Raw genomic sequence first — 18,140 nt, 5'->3', positions numbered from 1 at the left:
CAGTATAAAGATTGGCTAAAACTGAAATCCCAGATCACGCGTTTAGGCGATGTCATGGCAACGTTGGCTATGCAAAGCTCATGCGTAGAAACACGTCATCGGGACTAACGTTCGTGTTTCGCCGAACTGCGCATGTGCATGCAGTCAAAGGAACTCCTTCGATATAAAGTCGTTTTTCAGATAAATGAAAACGTGTCAATTTGTCCCTTTCACGAGGTTGGAGTAATAGCATGTTCAACTACTTAAGACATTGGCTCCAATCTAGGTTGTGCCTTTAGATTTTGAGAACATTAACAACTAAGGACGAATTTTCCACTTCTCTCATTGCCTTGTTATTACCCCAAACCCCGACCTGATATGTTTGTTCTTTTTCGTTAGCGTTCCCGGAAGTCTCGCGATGCTGTACCTCTGGACGTAGAAACTCTGTGGTTTGGGGTGACGCATGTGTTTTCTGGTGGGTGTGTTCTTTCGCCGTGTTTCAGTGCGACGTTTCAGTAAAGTTCTAAGATGGCGACGGTGCATCTGAGAATCGGGGACCTAGTTTGGTGAGATATGCATTTTTTTTTTAAAACTTACTTTAATCGTCTTATTCCATTCGAATTTCATCGTTTCCCATTGAATCCGTGTCGGGTCAACTCAAATCGCGCTTTTTCGTTACATTTGATCAGGTAGATGTGACAAAATATTCGTTTACTAACGGTAGTTGTCGATCGAACTCAAAACAAATCCGTTACTGCCTGTTTAGCCCGAGTCAGCATAGCCATTAGCTAGCCAGTAAACTACTTAGCTTTGCCGCACCCAGAGAAGTGAAACCGGACGCAACTGTATGTAAATATTGCTCAATCCATATTCTAGCTATATTTATACAGGTTAGTTTAGCTATCTCTACATGTTTACTGATGACATCTGAAAAGTGTGTACTGTGATGTTTGAGAAACAACATCATTCTTAAATTAGCCAGTTTAGCTAGCTAACTAGATATTAATCTGGGGACTGTGCCACCCGGGACATCTTGTTCGAAGCCAATGTTTTACTGCGACGACGAATACAAGGGGTCGTGGAATTTATATTCTGAACATCTAAACGTTATCTCGATAATGCAACGTTTAAGCATCAATCAAATGGCAATGTTTTTGTTTTAGGGGAAAGCTCGGGCGCTATCCTCCGTGGCCAGGCAAGGTAAGATCTGTCGAATTCAAGCTATCGACATCTGAACCCCCATGGTCGTTTTGACTAAGAATGGTATTGTATGCTAAACTGACTAGCTACACGTAAGTGATATTGTGATTTAACTTTCTTTGTCTTTCCAGGTCGTCAGTCCTCCAAAGGACCTGAAAAAGCCAAGAGGGAAAAAATGCCATTTTGTCAAATTCTTTGGAACTGAAGACCAGTAAGTAAACAAACCAACTACATCACTTATCCATATCTAGCTTGCTTCCATCACTTATCCAGTTGTGTGTGTGCAGTGCCTGGATAAAGGTGGAGCAGCTGAAGCCATACCACCCCCACAAAGAGGAGATGATCAAGATCAACAAGGGCAAGCGTTTCCAACAGGCTGTGGATGCAGTGGAAGACTTCCTGAAGAAGAAAGAGAAACAGGGGGGGAAAGAACAGGTGAGGTAGTTGTACCCCCCCAGACAGGCAAAAAGGAGCCAGAAAAGTCATTTCTAGACCGTTTTCTTCCGTTTCAGAGAACAGGCGAGGAGGGTATAATGTTGTAGTCAACAGGTGATGTCACCTGGATAACCCAGACACACTTTAGTCATTTAGTGGACACTCTTATCCAGAGCAACTAGGGTTAAGTGCCTTGCTCAAGGGCACATTGACAGTTCTTTTTCACCTATTAGGCTCTGGGATTCGAACCAGTGACCTTTTTGTTACTGGCCCAACGCTCTTAACCACTAGGCTACCTGCCGCTTTCCGTAACCTCCCTCCCCCAGCGTGAAATGTCTCTACTTGTGTTGCTGGATTGCTAGCTTTTCTGTGATGCAGCAGGAAAGACCGTTTCAGGAGGGCTGTTATGTGAGTTTTTGAGGCAGACGTCCAGGGTTCTAGTCTCGGTGGAAGCTGGAGGAAGTGGGATGGATTCTAGTCTCGGTGGAAGCTGGAGGAAGTGGTATGGGTTCTAGTCTCGGTGGAAGCTGGAGGAAGTGGTATGGGTTCTAGTCTCGGTGGAAGTTGGAGGAAGTGGTATGGGTTCTAGTCTCGGTGGAAGCTGGAGGAAGTGGTTTTCTGTAAGTTTTCACTCCAACCCTGTTCCTGGAGAACTACCCTCCTGTAGGTTTACAATCCAACCCTGTTCATGGAGAGAGCTACCCTCCTGTAGGTTTACAATCCAACCCTGTTCCTGGAGAGAGCTACCCTCCTGTAGGTTTACAATCCAACCCTGTTCCTGGAGAGCTGCCCTCCTGTAGGTTTTAACTCCAACCTTGTTCCTGGAGAGCTACCCTCCTGTAGGTTTTAACTCCAACCTTGTTCCTGGAGAGCTACCCCCCTGTATGCTTTCACTCCAATCCTAATCTAGCACATCTGATTCTAATAATTAGCTGGTTGATAAACTGAACCAGGTTTGTTACAACTGGGGTTGGAGTGAAAGGGTTAATGTGTGGCTCTGTTATTCCCACAGAGCTCTGAGGGGAAGGGGTTAATGGATGGCTCTGTTATTCCCACAGAGCTCTGTGGGGAAGGGGTTAATGGATGGCTTAATGTATGTTATTCCCACAGAGCTCTGTGGGGTTAATGTATGGCTCTGTTATTCCCACAGAGCTCTGTGGGGTTAATGTATGGCTCTGTTATTCCCACAGAGCTCTGTGGGGTTAATGTATGGCTCTGTTATTCCCACAGAGCTCTGTGGGGTTAATGTATGGCTCTGTTATTCCCACAAAGCTCTGAGGGGTTAATGTATGGCTCTGAGGGGGAAGGGTTAATGTATGGCTCTGTTATTCCCACAGAGCTCTGAGGGGAAAGGGTTAATTTATGGCTCTGATGGGAAAGGGTTAATGTATGGCTCTGTTATTCCCACAGAGCTCTGATGGGAAAGGAGACTCTAAAGGAAAGAAGACACAAACTAAACCTCTGAAGATCCTAGAGGAAGATGACGAAGACCTCAGTGCCCTGAAAGACCCCTCTGAGAAGGTTAGTAGTGGACACTCAGAAGTACACCTAGTGTGGTGGACACTCAGACATACAGAAGCTGATATAATTTAAAAAGGGCCAATTGTCCAACACCTGCTGTGGCATCAGGTTACAGCTAGTTGTTGGTCCCACTCCCCTTTCAGCATCCTCAGATTGGCAGGAACTCACACAGAGACCACTGAAGTTCTCACTGACATACATCCCTAGTAGGTTCTCCAGTCTATCTCTACAGAGTGACTGTGTACCCACAGCCAGGTAAATACATCAGACATCTCACTAGATATAGGCACTCTGATCAGCCCTAGTGGGTTCTCCAGTCTGACTGTGAACCCACATTCTCTCTCTCTCCCTGGTAAATGTATAGACTGTCTAGTCTACAAAGTGACTATCTAGTCAACCCCACACCCCAATAGGTGAAGTCTATCTACCGTAGTGACTGAACCCACAGGGTAGTATGTGTCTCTCCCTGGAAGCCCTGAGTGACGTCTCGTTACACACCAGGGGGCTGTTTCCCAGACACAGGTGAAGCTTAATCATGGACTAAAAAAAACATTTTCAATGTAGATTCTCTGTTGAGCTTGGTTTGTAATCCAGCACTAGACTAAACCCTGAGTCTGGGGTCCATCAAAACCAAAACAAATCCCTGTCAGACCTGACACTCCACATTATCATAGTGTATCTAGTCTTTAAAGTGACTCCAGGGGTAATGTCTCTCTGTCAGACCTGACACTCCACATTATCATAGTGTATCTAGTCTTTAAAGTGACTCCAGGGGTAATGTCTCTCTGTCAGACCTGACACTCCACATTATCATAGTGTATCTAGTCTTTAAAGTGACTCCAAGGGTAATGTATCTACCTGACAGACCTGACACTCCACTCCACATTATCATAGTGTATCTAGTATTTAAAGTGACTCCAGGGGTAATGTCTCTCCCTGACAGACCTGACACTCCACATTATCATAGTGTATCTAGTCTTTAAAGTGACTCCAGGGGTAATGTCTCTCCCTGACAGACCTGGCACTCCACATTATCATAGTGTATCTAGTCTTTAAAGTGACTCCAAGGGTAATGTATCTACCTGACAGACCTGACACTCCACTCCACATTATCATAGTGTATCTAGTCTTTAAAGTGACTCCAAGGGTAATGTCTCTTCCTGACAGACCTGACACTCCACATTATCATAGTGTATCTAGTCTTTAAAGTGACTCCAAGGGTAATGTATCTACCCGACAGACCTGACACTCCACATGAGATGTATAGGACAGTTATTCTAGTTTATCTAGTGTCAACACAGTGACTGTAGTCAACGTCACACCTGTCTAGATGTAAAGGTAATGTAGTCTACAGTTTGACTGAGGGAACCACCAGGGTAATGTCTCCCTGAAGACCAGCCTTACACTGCACATCTATCGTTGCTTCTATAGATGAACTACCAGGGTAATGTCTCCCTGAAGACCAGCCTTACACTGCACATCTATCGTTGCTTCTATAGATGAACTACCAGGGTAATGTCTCCCTGAAGACCAGCCTTACACTCCACATCTATCGTTGCTTCTATAGATGAACTACCAGGGAGTAGAGTCAATCTGATCCACCCCACTCCCCAGTATTAGGCATGTAGTGTCTGTCGTCTTTAAAGTGACTACCAGGGTAATGTGTGTCTCTCTCCCCGAAGGACCTAACTGACTCTGACCCAGAGCCGTCCAGTGTTGAGCGACTAGGGGGCCTGGGAACTACTGGACCTGTCTCAGGATTCAAATGGGAGAGCAGTGTAGGTGGAACCCGTCTCACAGCCCGCCTGCCTTAACTTCCCCCTTCTCTTCCTCTCCCTTTGCCTTCGCACGCTACAGAAAGCAGGGGTTACTGACTGACCACTGGACCTGGGGAGGTAGAGGGTGCAGGGTTTTGTCCCAGCCCAGCACTAAGGTCTGATTTAGCTTGGTTATCTGAGATCTGTATGTGCTTTATCCTAATCCTTCCTGAAGAGGAAATATTTTTAGTCCAGGACTAGACTTAGTCTGTGTTGGGGGAACCCCCCCCCCCCAGTAAAGTGGTTTGACTTGATGTTTACCAGGATTTGCTTAAAAGCACATACAAATGGGAACTTTAGAATCCAGTTTTAGTGCTGAGCTGGAACAAAAGCCTGCACCCTCTGGTTACTCATCCAGGACCAGGGGTTGGTGACCACTGGGGTAGAGAGATGCTGAGTGGGAGTCCCTCTCCAACGTGACTAGTCAGAAGGAAACAATGTGATGAGGCGTCATGAGCTTTGTAATCCCAGTCATTCTAACGTGGCAGAAGAAAATATAGAGTTTCATATTGGAGCTAAATACTTGATTTTTCTGATTTTGAAGTAAACATTTCTGCTTCAAAAAACATCAAGCATTTTAAAGAAAAAGGGAACAAGTTATTTTTTTTGTGGCTTCTGCTTTACAGAAACATTTTCTCCATCCAGAAACAAAAATACTGCATAGGATTAGAATAGATTTTTACACCATATTAGAGATGGGAGTCTGTGACAAAGTTAACAGCAATATCAGCTGGACTTCAGCAACGACTGAGTATGAATTGTGACGCTAAACTTCTTCTCTGATATTCTCGTCTGTAAGACCTGCGGTTCATCCTGCTGGTCGTGGCAACGTCACATCGCTGAGGCTCAGTTTAGTCTGGTCCCTGTCATGTTGAAACACGTTACCAGGCATCCAACAATATCTGATCCTCTGTGCAGCGTAGACCTGTGTAGAATGTATTTCTGGAGCAATACCTCTATGGATGTCCCAAATGCCAGTCTAATTCCTGTATAGTGTATTACTATTGACCAGGGCCCATAGGACTCATGTTAAAAGAAGTGCACTATATAGCCTAGGGAATATGATGCAACCTCAATCAGGCCAGGGAGTCTCTTGAGAGAATACTACTACTACTAGTTTAGCAAATACTGCTACTACTACTACTGCCGCTACTACTGCCGCCGCTACTACTGCTGCTACTACTACTGCTACTACTACTGCTACTACTACTGCCGCTGCTACTACTGCTACTACTACTACTGCCACTACTGCTGCTGCTACTACTGCTGCTGCTACTACTGCTGCTGCTACTACTACTACTACTACTGCCACTACTACTGCTAATACTACTGCTACTACTACTGCCACTACTACTGCTACTACTACTACTGCTGCTGCTACTACTACTACTACTATAGCTACTGCTGCTACTACTACTACTATAGCTACTGCTGCTACTACTACTACTATAGCTACTGCTGCTACTACTACTACTACTATAGCTACTGCTGCTACTACTACTACTACTACTATAGCTACTGCTGCTGCTACTACTACTACTAGCTACTACTACTACTACTACTACTAGCTACTGCTGCTACTACTACTACTATAGCTACTGCTGCTACTACTACTACTACTGCTGCTGCTACTACTACTACTATAGCTGCTGCTGCTACTACTACTACTACTACTACTGCTGCTGCTACTACTACTACTACTACTGCTGCTACTACTACTACTACTGCTGCTACTACTACTACTACTACTGCTGCTGCTGCTACTACTACTACTACTATAGCTACTGCTGCTACTACTACTACTACTACTACTACTACTGCTACTGCTACTACTACTACTACTAGCTGCTACTACTACTACTACTATAGCTACTGCTACTACTACTACTACTATAGCTACTGCTACTACTACTACTACTACTATAGCTACTGCTGCTGCTACTACTACTACTACTATAGCTACTGCTGCTACTACTACTACTGCTATAGCTGCTACTGCTGCTGCTACTACTACTACTATAGCTGCTACTACTACAGCTGCTGCTGCTACTACTACAACTACTATAGCTACTGCTGCTACTACTACTACTACTACTATAGCTACTGCTGCTACTACTACTACTATAGCTACTGCTGCTACTACTATTACTACCGTTGATACTACTACTGTTACTGTTGATACTACTACTACTACTGCTACTACTACTACTACTGTTACTGTTGATACTACTGCTACTACTACTGCTGCTGTTACTGTTGATACTACTGCTACTACTGTTACTGTTGATACTACTACTACTACTACTGCTGCTACTACTACTGCTGCTGCTACTATAGCTACTACTGCTACTACTACTATAGCTACTACTACTATTACTACTACTACTACTACTATTATAGCTACTACTACTGCCACTGCTACTACTACTACCACCGCTACTACTACTATAGCTACTGCTACTACTACTATAGCTACATAGCTACTGCTACTACTACTACTAGAACTACTGCTACTACTATAGCTACTACTGCTACCACTGCTACTACTACTAATATAGCTACTACTACTGCTGCTACTACTACTACTACTATAGCTACTACTACTAATAATATAGCTACTGCTACTACTACTACTATAGCTACTACTAATAATAATAATATAGCTACTGCTACTACTACTACTATAGCTACTACTACTACTGTTACTGTTGATACTACTACTACTACCGCTGCTACTACTACTGCTGCTGCTACTACTACTACTACTACTACTATAGCTACTACTGCTACTACTACTATAGCTACTACTACTATTACTACTACTATAGCTACTACTACTACTACTACTGCCACTGCTGCTACTACTACTACTAGAACACTGCTACTACTATAGCTACTGCTACCACTGCTACTACTACTAGCCTACCAGGTTGCAGCTGAGCCTTCTGTGAGCTCGTGAGGTCTACTGAGCCTTCTGTGAGCTAGGCCTACCAGGTCTGAGTGAGCTCGTGACCTACTGCTAGCTCGTGAGGCTACTAGCTAGCTGAGAGCTCGTGTGGCCTACTACCTACCAGGTCGCAGCTGAGAGCTCGTGTGGCCTACTGCTACCACTGCTACTACTAGCTGAGCTACTACCTACTAAGAGCTCGCCTACCAGGTCGCAGCTGAGCTCGTGTGGCTGTGAGCTGAGAGCTCGTGAGGCCTACCAGGTCGCAGCTGAGCCTGTGGCCTGTGAGCTCGTGAGGCCTACCAGGTCGCAGCTGAGCCTTCTGTGAGCTCGTGAGGCCTACCAGGTCGCAGCTGAGCCTTCTGTGAGCTCGTGAGGCCTACCAGGTCGCAGCTGAGAGCTTTTGTGGCCTACCAGTTCACAGCTGAGCCGTTGATGCTCCTAGACATTTCCACTTCACAATAACAGCATTTACAGTTGTCCAGGGCAACTCTAGCAGGTCAGAAATATGACAAACTGGCTTGTTGGAAAGGTGGCACCCTATGACGGTGCCACGTTGAAAGTGACTGAGCTCTTCAGTAAGGCCATTCTACTGCCAATGTTATCCTATGGAGATTGCATGGCTGTGTGTTCGATTTTTATACACCTGCCAGCAACGGGTGTGGCTGAAATAGCCGACTCCACTCATTTGAAGGGGTGTCCACATACTTTGTGTGTATTTATCAAGAAGCTGATTACACAGCATGATCATTACACAGGTGCACCTTGTGCTGGGGACAATAGGTCACTCTAAAATGTGCAGTTTTGTCACATAACACAACGCCACAGATGTTTCATGTTTTGAGGGAGCGTGCAATTGGCATGCTGACTGCAGGAATGTCCACCAGAGCTGTTGCCAGATAATTAAATGTTAATTTCTCGACCATAGATAATTTGGCAGTACGTCCAACCCGCCTCACAACTGCAGACCACGTGTATGGCGTCGTGTGGGCGAGTGGTTTGGTGATGTCAGCGTTGTGCACTGTGACCCATGGTGGGATGGGCAGCCATAAGCTATGGACAACGGACGCAATTTTATCGATGGCAATTTGAATGCACGGACATACCGTGACATTGTCCTGCCATTCATCCGCCGCCATCACCTCATGTTTCAGGAAAATGTTGGTCAGACCAGATACTGACTGGTTTTCTGATCCACGCCCCTGTTTTTTTTAAATTAAGGTATCTGACCAATAGATGTATATCTGTATTCCCAGTCATGTGGAATCCATAGATTAGGGCCTAATTAATACATTTATTTAAATTGACTGATTTCCTTATGAACTATAACTCAGTAAAATCTTTGAAATTGTTGCATGTTAGAGAATACGTGTAGTGGTGGGAGGTTAGAGAATACTGGGTAGTGGTGGGAGGTTGGGGAATACTGGGTAGTGGTGGGAGGTTGGGGAATACCGGGTAGTGGTGGGAGGTTGGGGAATACTGGGTAGTGGTGGGAGGTTGGGGAATACTGGGTAGTGGTGGGAGGTTGGGGAATACCGGGTAGTGGTGGGAGGTTGGGGAATACTGGGTGCGGGTAGTGGTGGGAGGTTGGGGAATACTGGGTACGGGTAGTGGTGGGAGGTTGGGGAATACCGGGTAGTGGTGGGAGGTTGGGGAATACCGGGTAGTGGTGGGAGGTTGGGGAATACTGGGTAGTGGTGGGAGGTTAGAGGATACCGGGTAGTGGTGGGAGGTTAGAGGATACCGGGTAGTGGTGGGAGGTTAGAGGATACCGGGTAGTGGTGGGAGGTTAGAGGATACCGGGTAGTGGTAGTGGTGGGAGGTTAGAGAATACCGGGTAGTGGTGGGAGGTTAGAGAATACCGGGTAGTGGTGGGAGGTTAGAGAATACCGGGTAGTGGTGGGAGGTTAGAGAATACTGGGTAGTGGTGGTGGGAGGTTAGAGAATACCGGGTAGTGGTGGGAGGTTGGAGAATACCGGGTAGTGGTGGGAGGTTAGAGAATACCGGGTAGTGGTGGGAGGTTAGAGAATACCTGGTAGTGGTGGGAGGTTAGAGGATACCTGGTAGTGGTGGGAGGTTAGAGGATACCTGGGTAGTGGTGGGAGGTTAGAGGATACCGGGTAGTGGTGGTGGTGGGAGGTTAGTGGTGGGAGGTGGAGGATACTGGGTAGTGGTGGGAGGTTGGAGGATACCGGGTAGTGGTGGGAGGTTGGAGGATACCGGGTAGTGGTGGGAGGTTGGAGGATACCGGGTAGTGGTGGGAGGTTGGAGGATACCGGGTAGTGGTGGGAGGTTGGAGGATACCGGGTAGTGGTGGGAGGTTGGAGGATACCTGGTAGTGGTGGGAGGTTGGAGGATACCGGGTAGTGGTGGGAGGTTAGAGCTGTCTTTTCCAGCCCTGGTCCTCCAGTACCCCCAACCCTGGTCCTCCAGTACCCCCAACCCTGGTCCTCCAGTACCCCACCAGTACAGTTTAGTTGTATCCCTGGACAAAGACACCTCATTCAACTCATTGAGGACTTGATGATTAGTTGACCAGTTGAATCAGGTGTGCATGTCCAGGGTTACAATAACAATGTGTTCTGTTGGTGGTACTAGGGGACCAGGGTTGGGGGTACTGGAGGACCAAGGTTGGGGTTACTGGGGGACCAGGGTTGGGGTTACTGGGGACCAGGGTTGGGGTTACTGGGGGACCAGGGTTGGGGTTACTGGGGGACCAGGGTTGGGGTTACTGGGGGACCAGGGTTGGGGTTACTGGGGGACCAGGGTTGGGGTTACTGGGGGACCAGGGTTGGGGTTACTGGGGGACCAGGGTTGGGGTACTACCAGGGTTGGGGGGGGGACCAGGGTTGGGGTTACTGGGGGACCAGGGTTGGGGTTACTGGGGGACCAGGGTTGGGGTTACTGGGGACCAGGGTTGGGGTTACTGGAGGACCAGGGTTGGGGTTACTGGAGGACCAGGGTTGGGGTTACTGGAGGACCAGGGTTGGGGTTACTGGAGGACCAGGGTTGGGAAACACTGGTTTAGACAATACTGCTAGTGGTTTAGACAATACTGCTAGTAGTACTACCAGTTTAGAGAATACCACTAGAGGTTTAGAGAATAGCACTAGTAGTACTATCAGTTTAGAGAATAGCACTTTAGTAGTTTACTAATAGTACTACAGTTTAGAGAATACCACTTTAGCACTAGTTTAGTACTTTAGAGAATACCACTAGAGGTTTAGAGAATAGTACTACCAGTTTAGAGAATACCACTAGTAGTACTACACTTTAGAGAATGCCACTAGTAGTACTACCACTTTAGAGAATACCACTAGTAGTACTACCAGTTTAGAGAATACCACTACTAGTACTACCAGTTTAGAGAATACCACTAATAGTACTACCAGTTTAGAGAATACCACTAATAGTACTACCAGTTTAGAGAATACCACTAGTACTACCACTTTAGAGAATACCACTAGTAGTACTACCAGTTTAGAGAATACCACTAATAGTTTAGAGACTACCAGTTTAGAGAATACTGAACTCTCTTCCATTGTAGCCAGTACAGGATGATTCCCATTTCAACAGTTTAGAAATACTGAACTCTTTCCATTGTAGCCAGTACAGGATGATGATCCCCATTTCCACCACTTTCTGCTCAGCCAGACTGAGAAGGTAAGAGGGAAAGTTTGCTGAACGTTCGTTCAACATTTTTGCTTGGTTTGTGGGGGGGGTGCTGGTTGGTTTTGCAGCTGTTGCACTGTGACTGCACACTGTTGGGGTTCTAAGGGCTCAGGGGGTGAGGTTCCCCCTAGGTACAGATCTAGAATCAGCTTTCCCTCCCCTAATCTGACCCAAGATCAGCGTCTACGGGCAACTTCACCCTACTCTGTTAGGTGGGAGAATAACATAGGAGTGTGTATGAGCTTCATAGGAATAACGTCTGCGTTCCAATTGTGTATCCTTCTCTTGAAGACTCTTACGCTCCCCATCGTGGATTTCAGAATGGTGGAAACTGACTTCGTCCAGCCGGTGCTTGGTCCGGTGCTTAGCCGGCGCTGGTCCGGTGCTTTTTAAACCCACCATGGGGAGTGTGCAAGTGCACTTCAGGAGAAGGGTATAGAATCAGGAAGCAGACAGTTTGGAGACCTTTTTTTGTTGTTGTTGCTTCTTAACTGTTTTCTCAATTGATCATTAATTAACCCTTTCTTCCCCTACCTTTTTCTGTGTGGTGTAGATCAGTTTTATTAGGTAGTTTAATTCAATGTAAATGTTTATCCGTACACTACTGTGGCGATTCCTTTTACATTTCACTGGTACTTCTATGGGGCACCGTTTTGAATGAAATAAATGAATGAGATGGTTTATTTAGTCTGGAAGCAGGTGAAATGTATTGTTTGTAGAGCTCCCTTCCCTCCCTTCTCTCTCTCCTGCTGCTCTTGCATGGATCTCTCTCTGAATCCTTCCTGCATCCCAGATGACACCCTATTCCCTGTATAGTGCACTACTTTTGACCAGAATCCAAAACCCTATTCCCTGTATAGTGCACTACTTTTGACCAGAATCCAAAACCCTGTTCCCTGTATAGTGCACTACTTTTGACCAGAATCCAAAACCCTATTCCCTGTATAGTGCACTACTTTTGACCAGAATCCAAAACCCTATTCCCTGTATAGTGCACTACTTTTGACCAGAATCCAAAACCCTGTTCCCTGTATAGTGCACTACTTTTGACCAGAATCCAAAACCCCATTCCCTGTATAGTGCACTACTTTTGACCAGAATCCAAAACCCCATTCCCTGTATAGTGCACTACTTTTGACCAGAATCCAAAACCCTGTTCCCTGTATAGTGCACTACTTTTGACCAGAATCCAAAACCCTATTCCCTGTATAGTGCACTACTTTTGACCAGAATCCAAAACCCTATTCCCTGTATAGTGCACTACTTTTGACCAGAATCCAAAACCCTGTTCCCTGTATAGTGCACTACTTTTGACCAGAATCCAAAACCCTGTTCCCTGTATAGTGCACTACTTTTGACCAGAATCCAAAACCCTATTCCCTGTATAGTGCACTACTTTTGACCAGAATCCAAAACCCTATTCCCTGTATAGTGCACTACTTTTGACCAGAATCCAAAACCCTATTCCCTGTATAGTGCACTACTTTTGACCAGAATCCAAAACCCTATGCCCTATATAGTGCACTACTTTTGACCAGAATCCAAAACCCCATTCCCTGTATAGTGCACTACTTTTGACCAGAATCCAAAACCCCATTCCCTGTATAGTGCACTACTTTTGACCAGAATCCAAAACCCTATTCCCTGTATAGTTCACTACTTTTGACCAGAATCCAAAACCCTATTCCCTGTATAGTGCACTACTTTTGACCAGAATCCAAAACCCTATTCCCTGTATAGTGCACTACTTTTGACCAGAATCCAAAACCCTATTCCCTGTATAGTGCACTACTTTTGACCAGAATCCAAAACCCTATTCCCTGTATAGTGCACTACTTTTGACCAGAATCCAAAACCCTATTCCCTGTATAGTGCACTACTTTTGACCAGAATCCAAAACCCTATTCCCTGTATAGTGCACTACTTTTGACCAGAATCCAAAACCCTATTCCCTGTATAGTGCATTACTTTTGACCAGAATCCAAAACCCTATTCCCTGTATAGTGCATTACTTTTGACCAGAATCCAAAACCCTATTCCCTGTATAGTGCACTACTTTTGACCAGAATCCAAAACCCTATTCCCTGTATAGTGTACTACTTTTGACCAGAATCCAAAACCCTATTCCCTGTATAGTGCACTACTTTTGACCAGAATCCAAAACCCTATTCCCTGTATAGTGCACTACTTTTGACCAGAATCCAAAACCCTATTCCCTGTATAGTGCACTACTTTTGACCAGAATCCAAAACCCTATTCCCTGTATAGTGCACTACTTTTGACCAGAATCCAAAACCCTATTCCCTGTATAGTGCACTACTTTTGACCAGAATCCAAAACCCTATTCCCTGTATAGTGCACTACTTTTGACCAGAATCCAAAACCCTATTCCCTGTATAGTGCACTACTTTTGACCAGAATCCAAAACCCTATTCCCTGTATAGTGCACTACTTTTGACCAGAGTCCAAAACCCTATGCCCTATATAGTGCACTACTTTTGACCAGAGTCCAAAACCCTATTCCCTATATAGTTCACTACTTCCTCAGGCAACACTATGCACTCTGAATCTCCCCCTCCTCGGGCAACACTATGCACTCTGAATCCCCCCCTCGTCAGGCAACACTATGCACTCTGAATCCCCCTCGTCAGGCAACACTATGCACTCTGAATCCCCCTCCTCGGGCAACACTATGCACTCTGAATCTCCCCCCCTCGGGCAACACTATGCACTCTGAATCCCCCCCCTCGTCGGGCAACACTATGCACTCTGAATCTCCCCCTCCTCGGGCAACACTATGCACTCTGAATCTCCCCTCCTCGGGCAACACTATGCACTCTGAATCTCCCCCTCCTCGGGCAACACTATGCACTCTGAATCTCCCCCTCCTCGGGCAACACTACGCACTCTGAGTTCCATAATTCCTTGCCTTATTTTGGACACATGTCAGTGGCCACAGCCCTGAAAGTGTAACTGTTAAACTGTAGCACCGTGTGGTCAGTCTGATAACTCCAGTAGTTACAGTTGTAAGTTACAGTCACACACCAGAAACTACTAGTACAGCACAAACCTCTGACGTCTAGCCACACACCAGAAACTACTAGAACAGCACAAACCTCCAACGTCTAGTCACACACCAGAAACTACTAGTACAGCACAGACCGCCAACGTCTAGTCAGGGGCGTCAAACATACGGAACAAACTGAATATACTTTCCAATGACTGAAACCAAATAGAAACGTGATAATGGACCTACATTCATACAGTTTATTGACTGTGTCCTTGTTGCTAATAAAAACTAGACTGTCAGGAAGCATCAAATTCCCCCCAAAATGATGGATAGAGGACTGTTTTGACAGGGGATCATTTATACATTTTCATTGCGGCCCCCCGGAACTGGTGGGAGATTGAATGCGGCCCCTGGGAAAAGGTGGTTTGACACCTCCGCTCTAGCCACACACACACACACACACACACACACACACAGACTATGTGTATTGTCTGAGGGAGACTCAGAGTGAACTTACACAAACTCAAGAAGACGCTCCATAACACAGCTTCGGTGGAAAGTTAGCAACTGTGTATAAAACAATTAAAAAATATATATTTTAAAAAATAAATCCCCCTCTCGTTTTCTACTTCCTCGATGAATTGGATGAATCAACTCAAACTGAATTTGTGAAATCACACCGTCCTCGTCTGTGTTACCAAAGCAGACCTAGCAGCCTGCTACAAACCCTAGCTAGCATTAGCTTAGCCGTTCAACGACACCACCAGAACTAGGAATAAAAAAGTGTCTCTGTTCAGTCAGTGAGTGAATGGCTACGTTTGGCCAAAGCCCCGCCTGGGCCCTGGTCACCAGTAGTGCACTATAAAGGGAACACAGTGCTGTTTTGGGATGCTTCCAGTGTGGTGGTTTTAGGGGGATGTTAGCATTAGCACCACTGTTTGTGTGTAAACTAATGTCTGCCCTTTAAACCTTTTCTCCCCCCTCCTCAGCCTGCCTCGTCTATGGAGCCGATCAGTAAACGCCTGAAGATCGTTGAGGAGGTGAGCAAGCAGGCTGTCTCAAACGGCTCCTGTAATTAGGGCCCTGGGTTCTTCTCCACCCCTGAATTGAGGCACTGCTTTAACCCTCTGGTCATTCTGGTCAAAAGTAGTTCACTATATAGGGAATAGGGTGCCATTTGTGACCGTCTTAATGCTTGACCTCTTCACTCACTCACCCTCAGTACCATTCTCTGTTTGCTGTCTGATTCTACTTTGGCTCGCCTTAGGAGGTACAGCTGGAGGTGTATGTTATGTAGGGGGGTACAGCTGGAGGTGTATGTTATGTAGAGGGGTACAGCTAGAGGTGTATGTTATGTAGGGGGTACAGCTGGAGGTGTATGTTATGTAGGGGGTACAGCTGGAGGTGTATGTTATGTAGGGGGTACAGCTGGAGGTGTATGTTATGTAGGGGGTACAGCTGGAGGTGTATGTTATGTAGGGGGTACAGCTGGAGGTGTATGTTATGTAGGGGGTACAGCTGGAGGTGTATGTTATGTAGGGGGTACAGCTGGAGGTGTATGTTATGTAGGGGGTACAGCTGGAGGTGTATGTTATGTAGGGGGTACAGCTGGAGGTGTATGTTATGTAGGGGGGTACAGCTGGAGGTGTATGTTATGTAGGGGGTACAGCTGGAGGTGTATGTTATGTAGGGGGTACAGCTGGAGGTGTATGTTATGTAGGGGGTACAGCTGGAGGTGTATGTTATGTAGGGGGTACAGCTGGAGGTGTATGTTATGTAGGGGGTACAGCTGGAGGTGTATGTTATGTAGGGGGTACAGCTGGAGGTGTATGTTATGTAGGGGGTACAGCTGGAGGTGTATGTTATGTAGGGGGTACAGCTGGAGGTGTATGTTATGTAGGGGGGTACAGCTGGAGGTGTATGTTATGTAGGGGGTACAGCTGGAGGTGTATGTTATGTAGGGGGTACAGCTGGAGGTGTATGTTATGTAGGGGGTACAGCTGGAGGTGTATGTTATGTAGGGGGTACAGCTGGAGGTGTATGTTATGTAGGGGGTACAGCTGGAGGTGTATGTTATGTAGGGGGTACAGCTGGAGGTGTATGTTATGTAGGGGGTACAGCTGGAGGTGTATGTTATGTAGGGGGTACAGCTGGCCACTGCCAGTGTTTGTTTTCCATGTGGGTTTCAGACGTGTGTCTATTTATCATATGAATGTCTGTCCTTGGTTTCAGTCTTCACTCTGAGGACTATTTATACCACAGAGCCCCGCGGTGCTTCCTACATGGCACATACTGAATGGCTTTTATTTCATACAGACAGCAAGTACTACATCAGATATTAAGACCCAGTAGATACAGCGTGTTTGTTCTCCTCTGTGGTCGGGAACTCTCGATGCGCCTGTTAAAATGACGGTGGTGTTTTTGTTCTTGTTCGGTCTGTACAGGACACGAGGTCAACGTCTATCCAAGCTGCAGACAGCACTGCCATCAATGGCAGTATTACTCCCACAGACAAACGGTAGGAGATACTGTAGTAATATATGTTTAGCAGTATTACTCCCACAGACAAACGGTAGGAGATACTGTAGTAATATATGTTTAGCAGTATTACTCCCACAGACAAACGGTAGGAGATACTGTAGTAATATATGTTTAGCAGTATTACTCCCACAGACAAACGGTAGGAGATACTGTAGTAATATATGTTTAGCAGTATTACTCCCACAGACAAACGGTAGGAGATACTGTAGTAATATATGTTTAGCAGTATTACTCCCACAGACAAACGGTAGGAGATACTGTAGTAATATATGTTTAGCAGTATTACTCCCACAGACAAACGGTAGGAGATACTGTAGTAATATATGTTTAGCAGTATTACTCCCACAGACAAACGGTAGGAGATACTGTAGTAATATATGTTTAGCAGTATTACTCCCACAGACAAACGGTAGGAGATACTGTAGTAATATATGTTTAGCAGTATTACTCCCACAGACAAACGGTAGGAGATACTGTAGTAATATATGTTTAGCAGTATTACTCCCACAGACAAACGGTAGGAGATACTGTAGTAATATATATATGTAACAGTATTACTCCCACAGACAAACGGTAGGAGATACTGTAGTAATATATATATATATATATATATATATATATATATATGTATATAACAGTATTACTCCCACAGACAAACGGTAGGAGATACTTTTGTAATATCTATATGTAACAGTATTACTCCCACAGACAAACGGTAGGAGATACTGTAGTAATATATATATAACTGTATTATCTCCATGTCTCTCCTATATTCCATCAGTAGTACAGGCTGTTCACTCTGCGTGTATTAATGGAATAAAATAAACTCTCCTGCAAGTGATGTTTTTCTCACAATGGTCTTCCAAGCCGTTGTGGAGTTGACGAAACGTCCCCTCGTCAACTCTGCTGCAGTGTAACTTGATGATGGAGTGACGCGTTGGTCACCTGCTGCACCCATATAGTGGACCAGGATCTGTATTTACACACTGTGCTGATACTTTTACATTACCTGATCCT

At 45.6% G+C, this 18,140-nt stretch overlaps 1 protein-coding gene and 1 non-coding gene across 2 annotated transcripts in view; both read left to right on the top strand.

Annotated features, from left to right (window-relative positions):
• Window positions 1-411: 411 nt before the first annotated feature.
• The window catches only part of LOC112225793 (glyoxylate reductase 1 homolog (Arabidopsis)), a 25,414-nt gene continuing 7,685 nt past the window's right edge, over window positions 412-18,140 (top strand). Inside the window, 9 exon segments of the mRNA XM_042314986.1 lie at window positions 412-545; window positions 1,143-1,179; window positions 1,311-1,390; window positions 1,467-1,614; window positions 3,025-3,135; window positions 4,818-4,913; window positions 11,507-11,563; window positions 15,572-15,622; window positions 17,027-17,100. Coding sequence (XP_042170920.1) covers window positions 508-545; window positions 1,143-1,179; window positions 1,311-1,390; window positions 1,467-1,614; window positions 3,025-3,135; window positions 4,818-4,913; window positions 11,507-11,563; window positions 15,572-15,622; window positions 17,027-17,100 — 692 coding nt within the window. The 5' untranslated portion in view covers window positions 412-507.
• Window positions 17,956-18,039, top strand: LOC112226347. Its single transcript, XR_002949717.1, has one exon. It is a non-coding gene; the product is annotated as a small nucleolar RNA SNORD35 (small nucleolar RNA).

Source organism: Oncorhynchus tshawytscha, unplaced genomic scaffold, assembly GCF_018296145.1.
Source record: "Oncorhynchus tshawytscha isolate Ot180627B unplaced genomic scaffold, Otsh_v2.0 Un_contig_3732_pilon_pilon, whole genome shotgun sequence".
Lineage (NCBI taxonomy): Eukaryota > Metazoa > Chordata > Actinopteri > Salmoniformes > Salmonidae > Oncorhynchus > Oncorhynchus tshawytscha.
The sequence above is the reverse complement of the archived record's forward strand: the minus strand, read 5'-3'. Positions and strand labels throughout refer to the sequence as shown.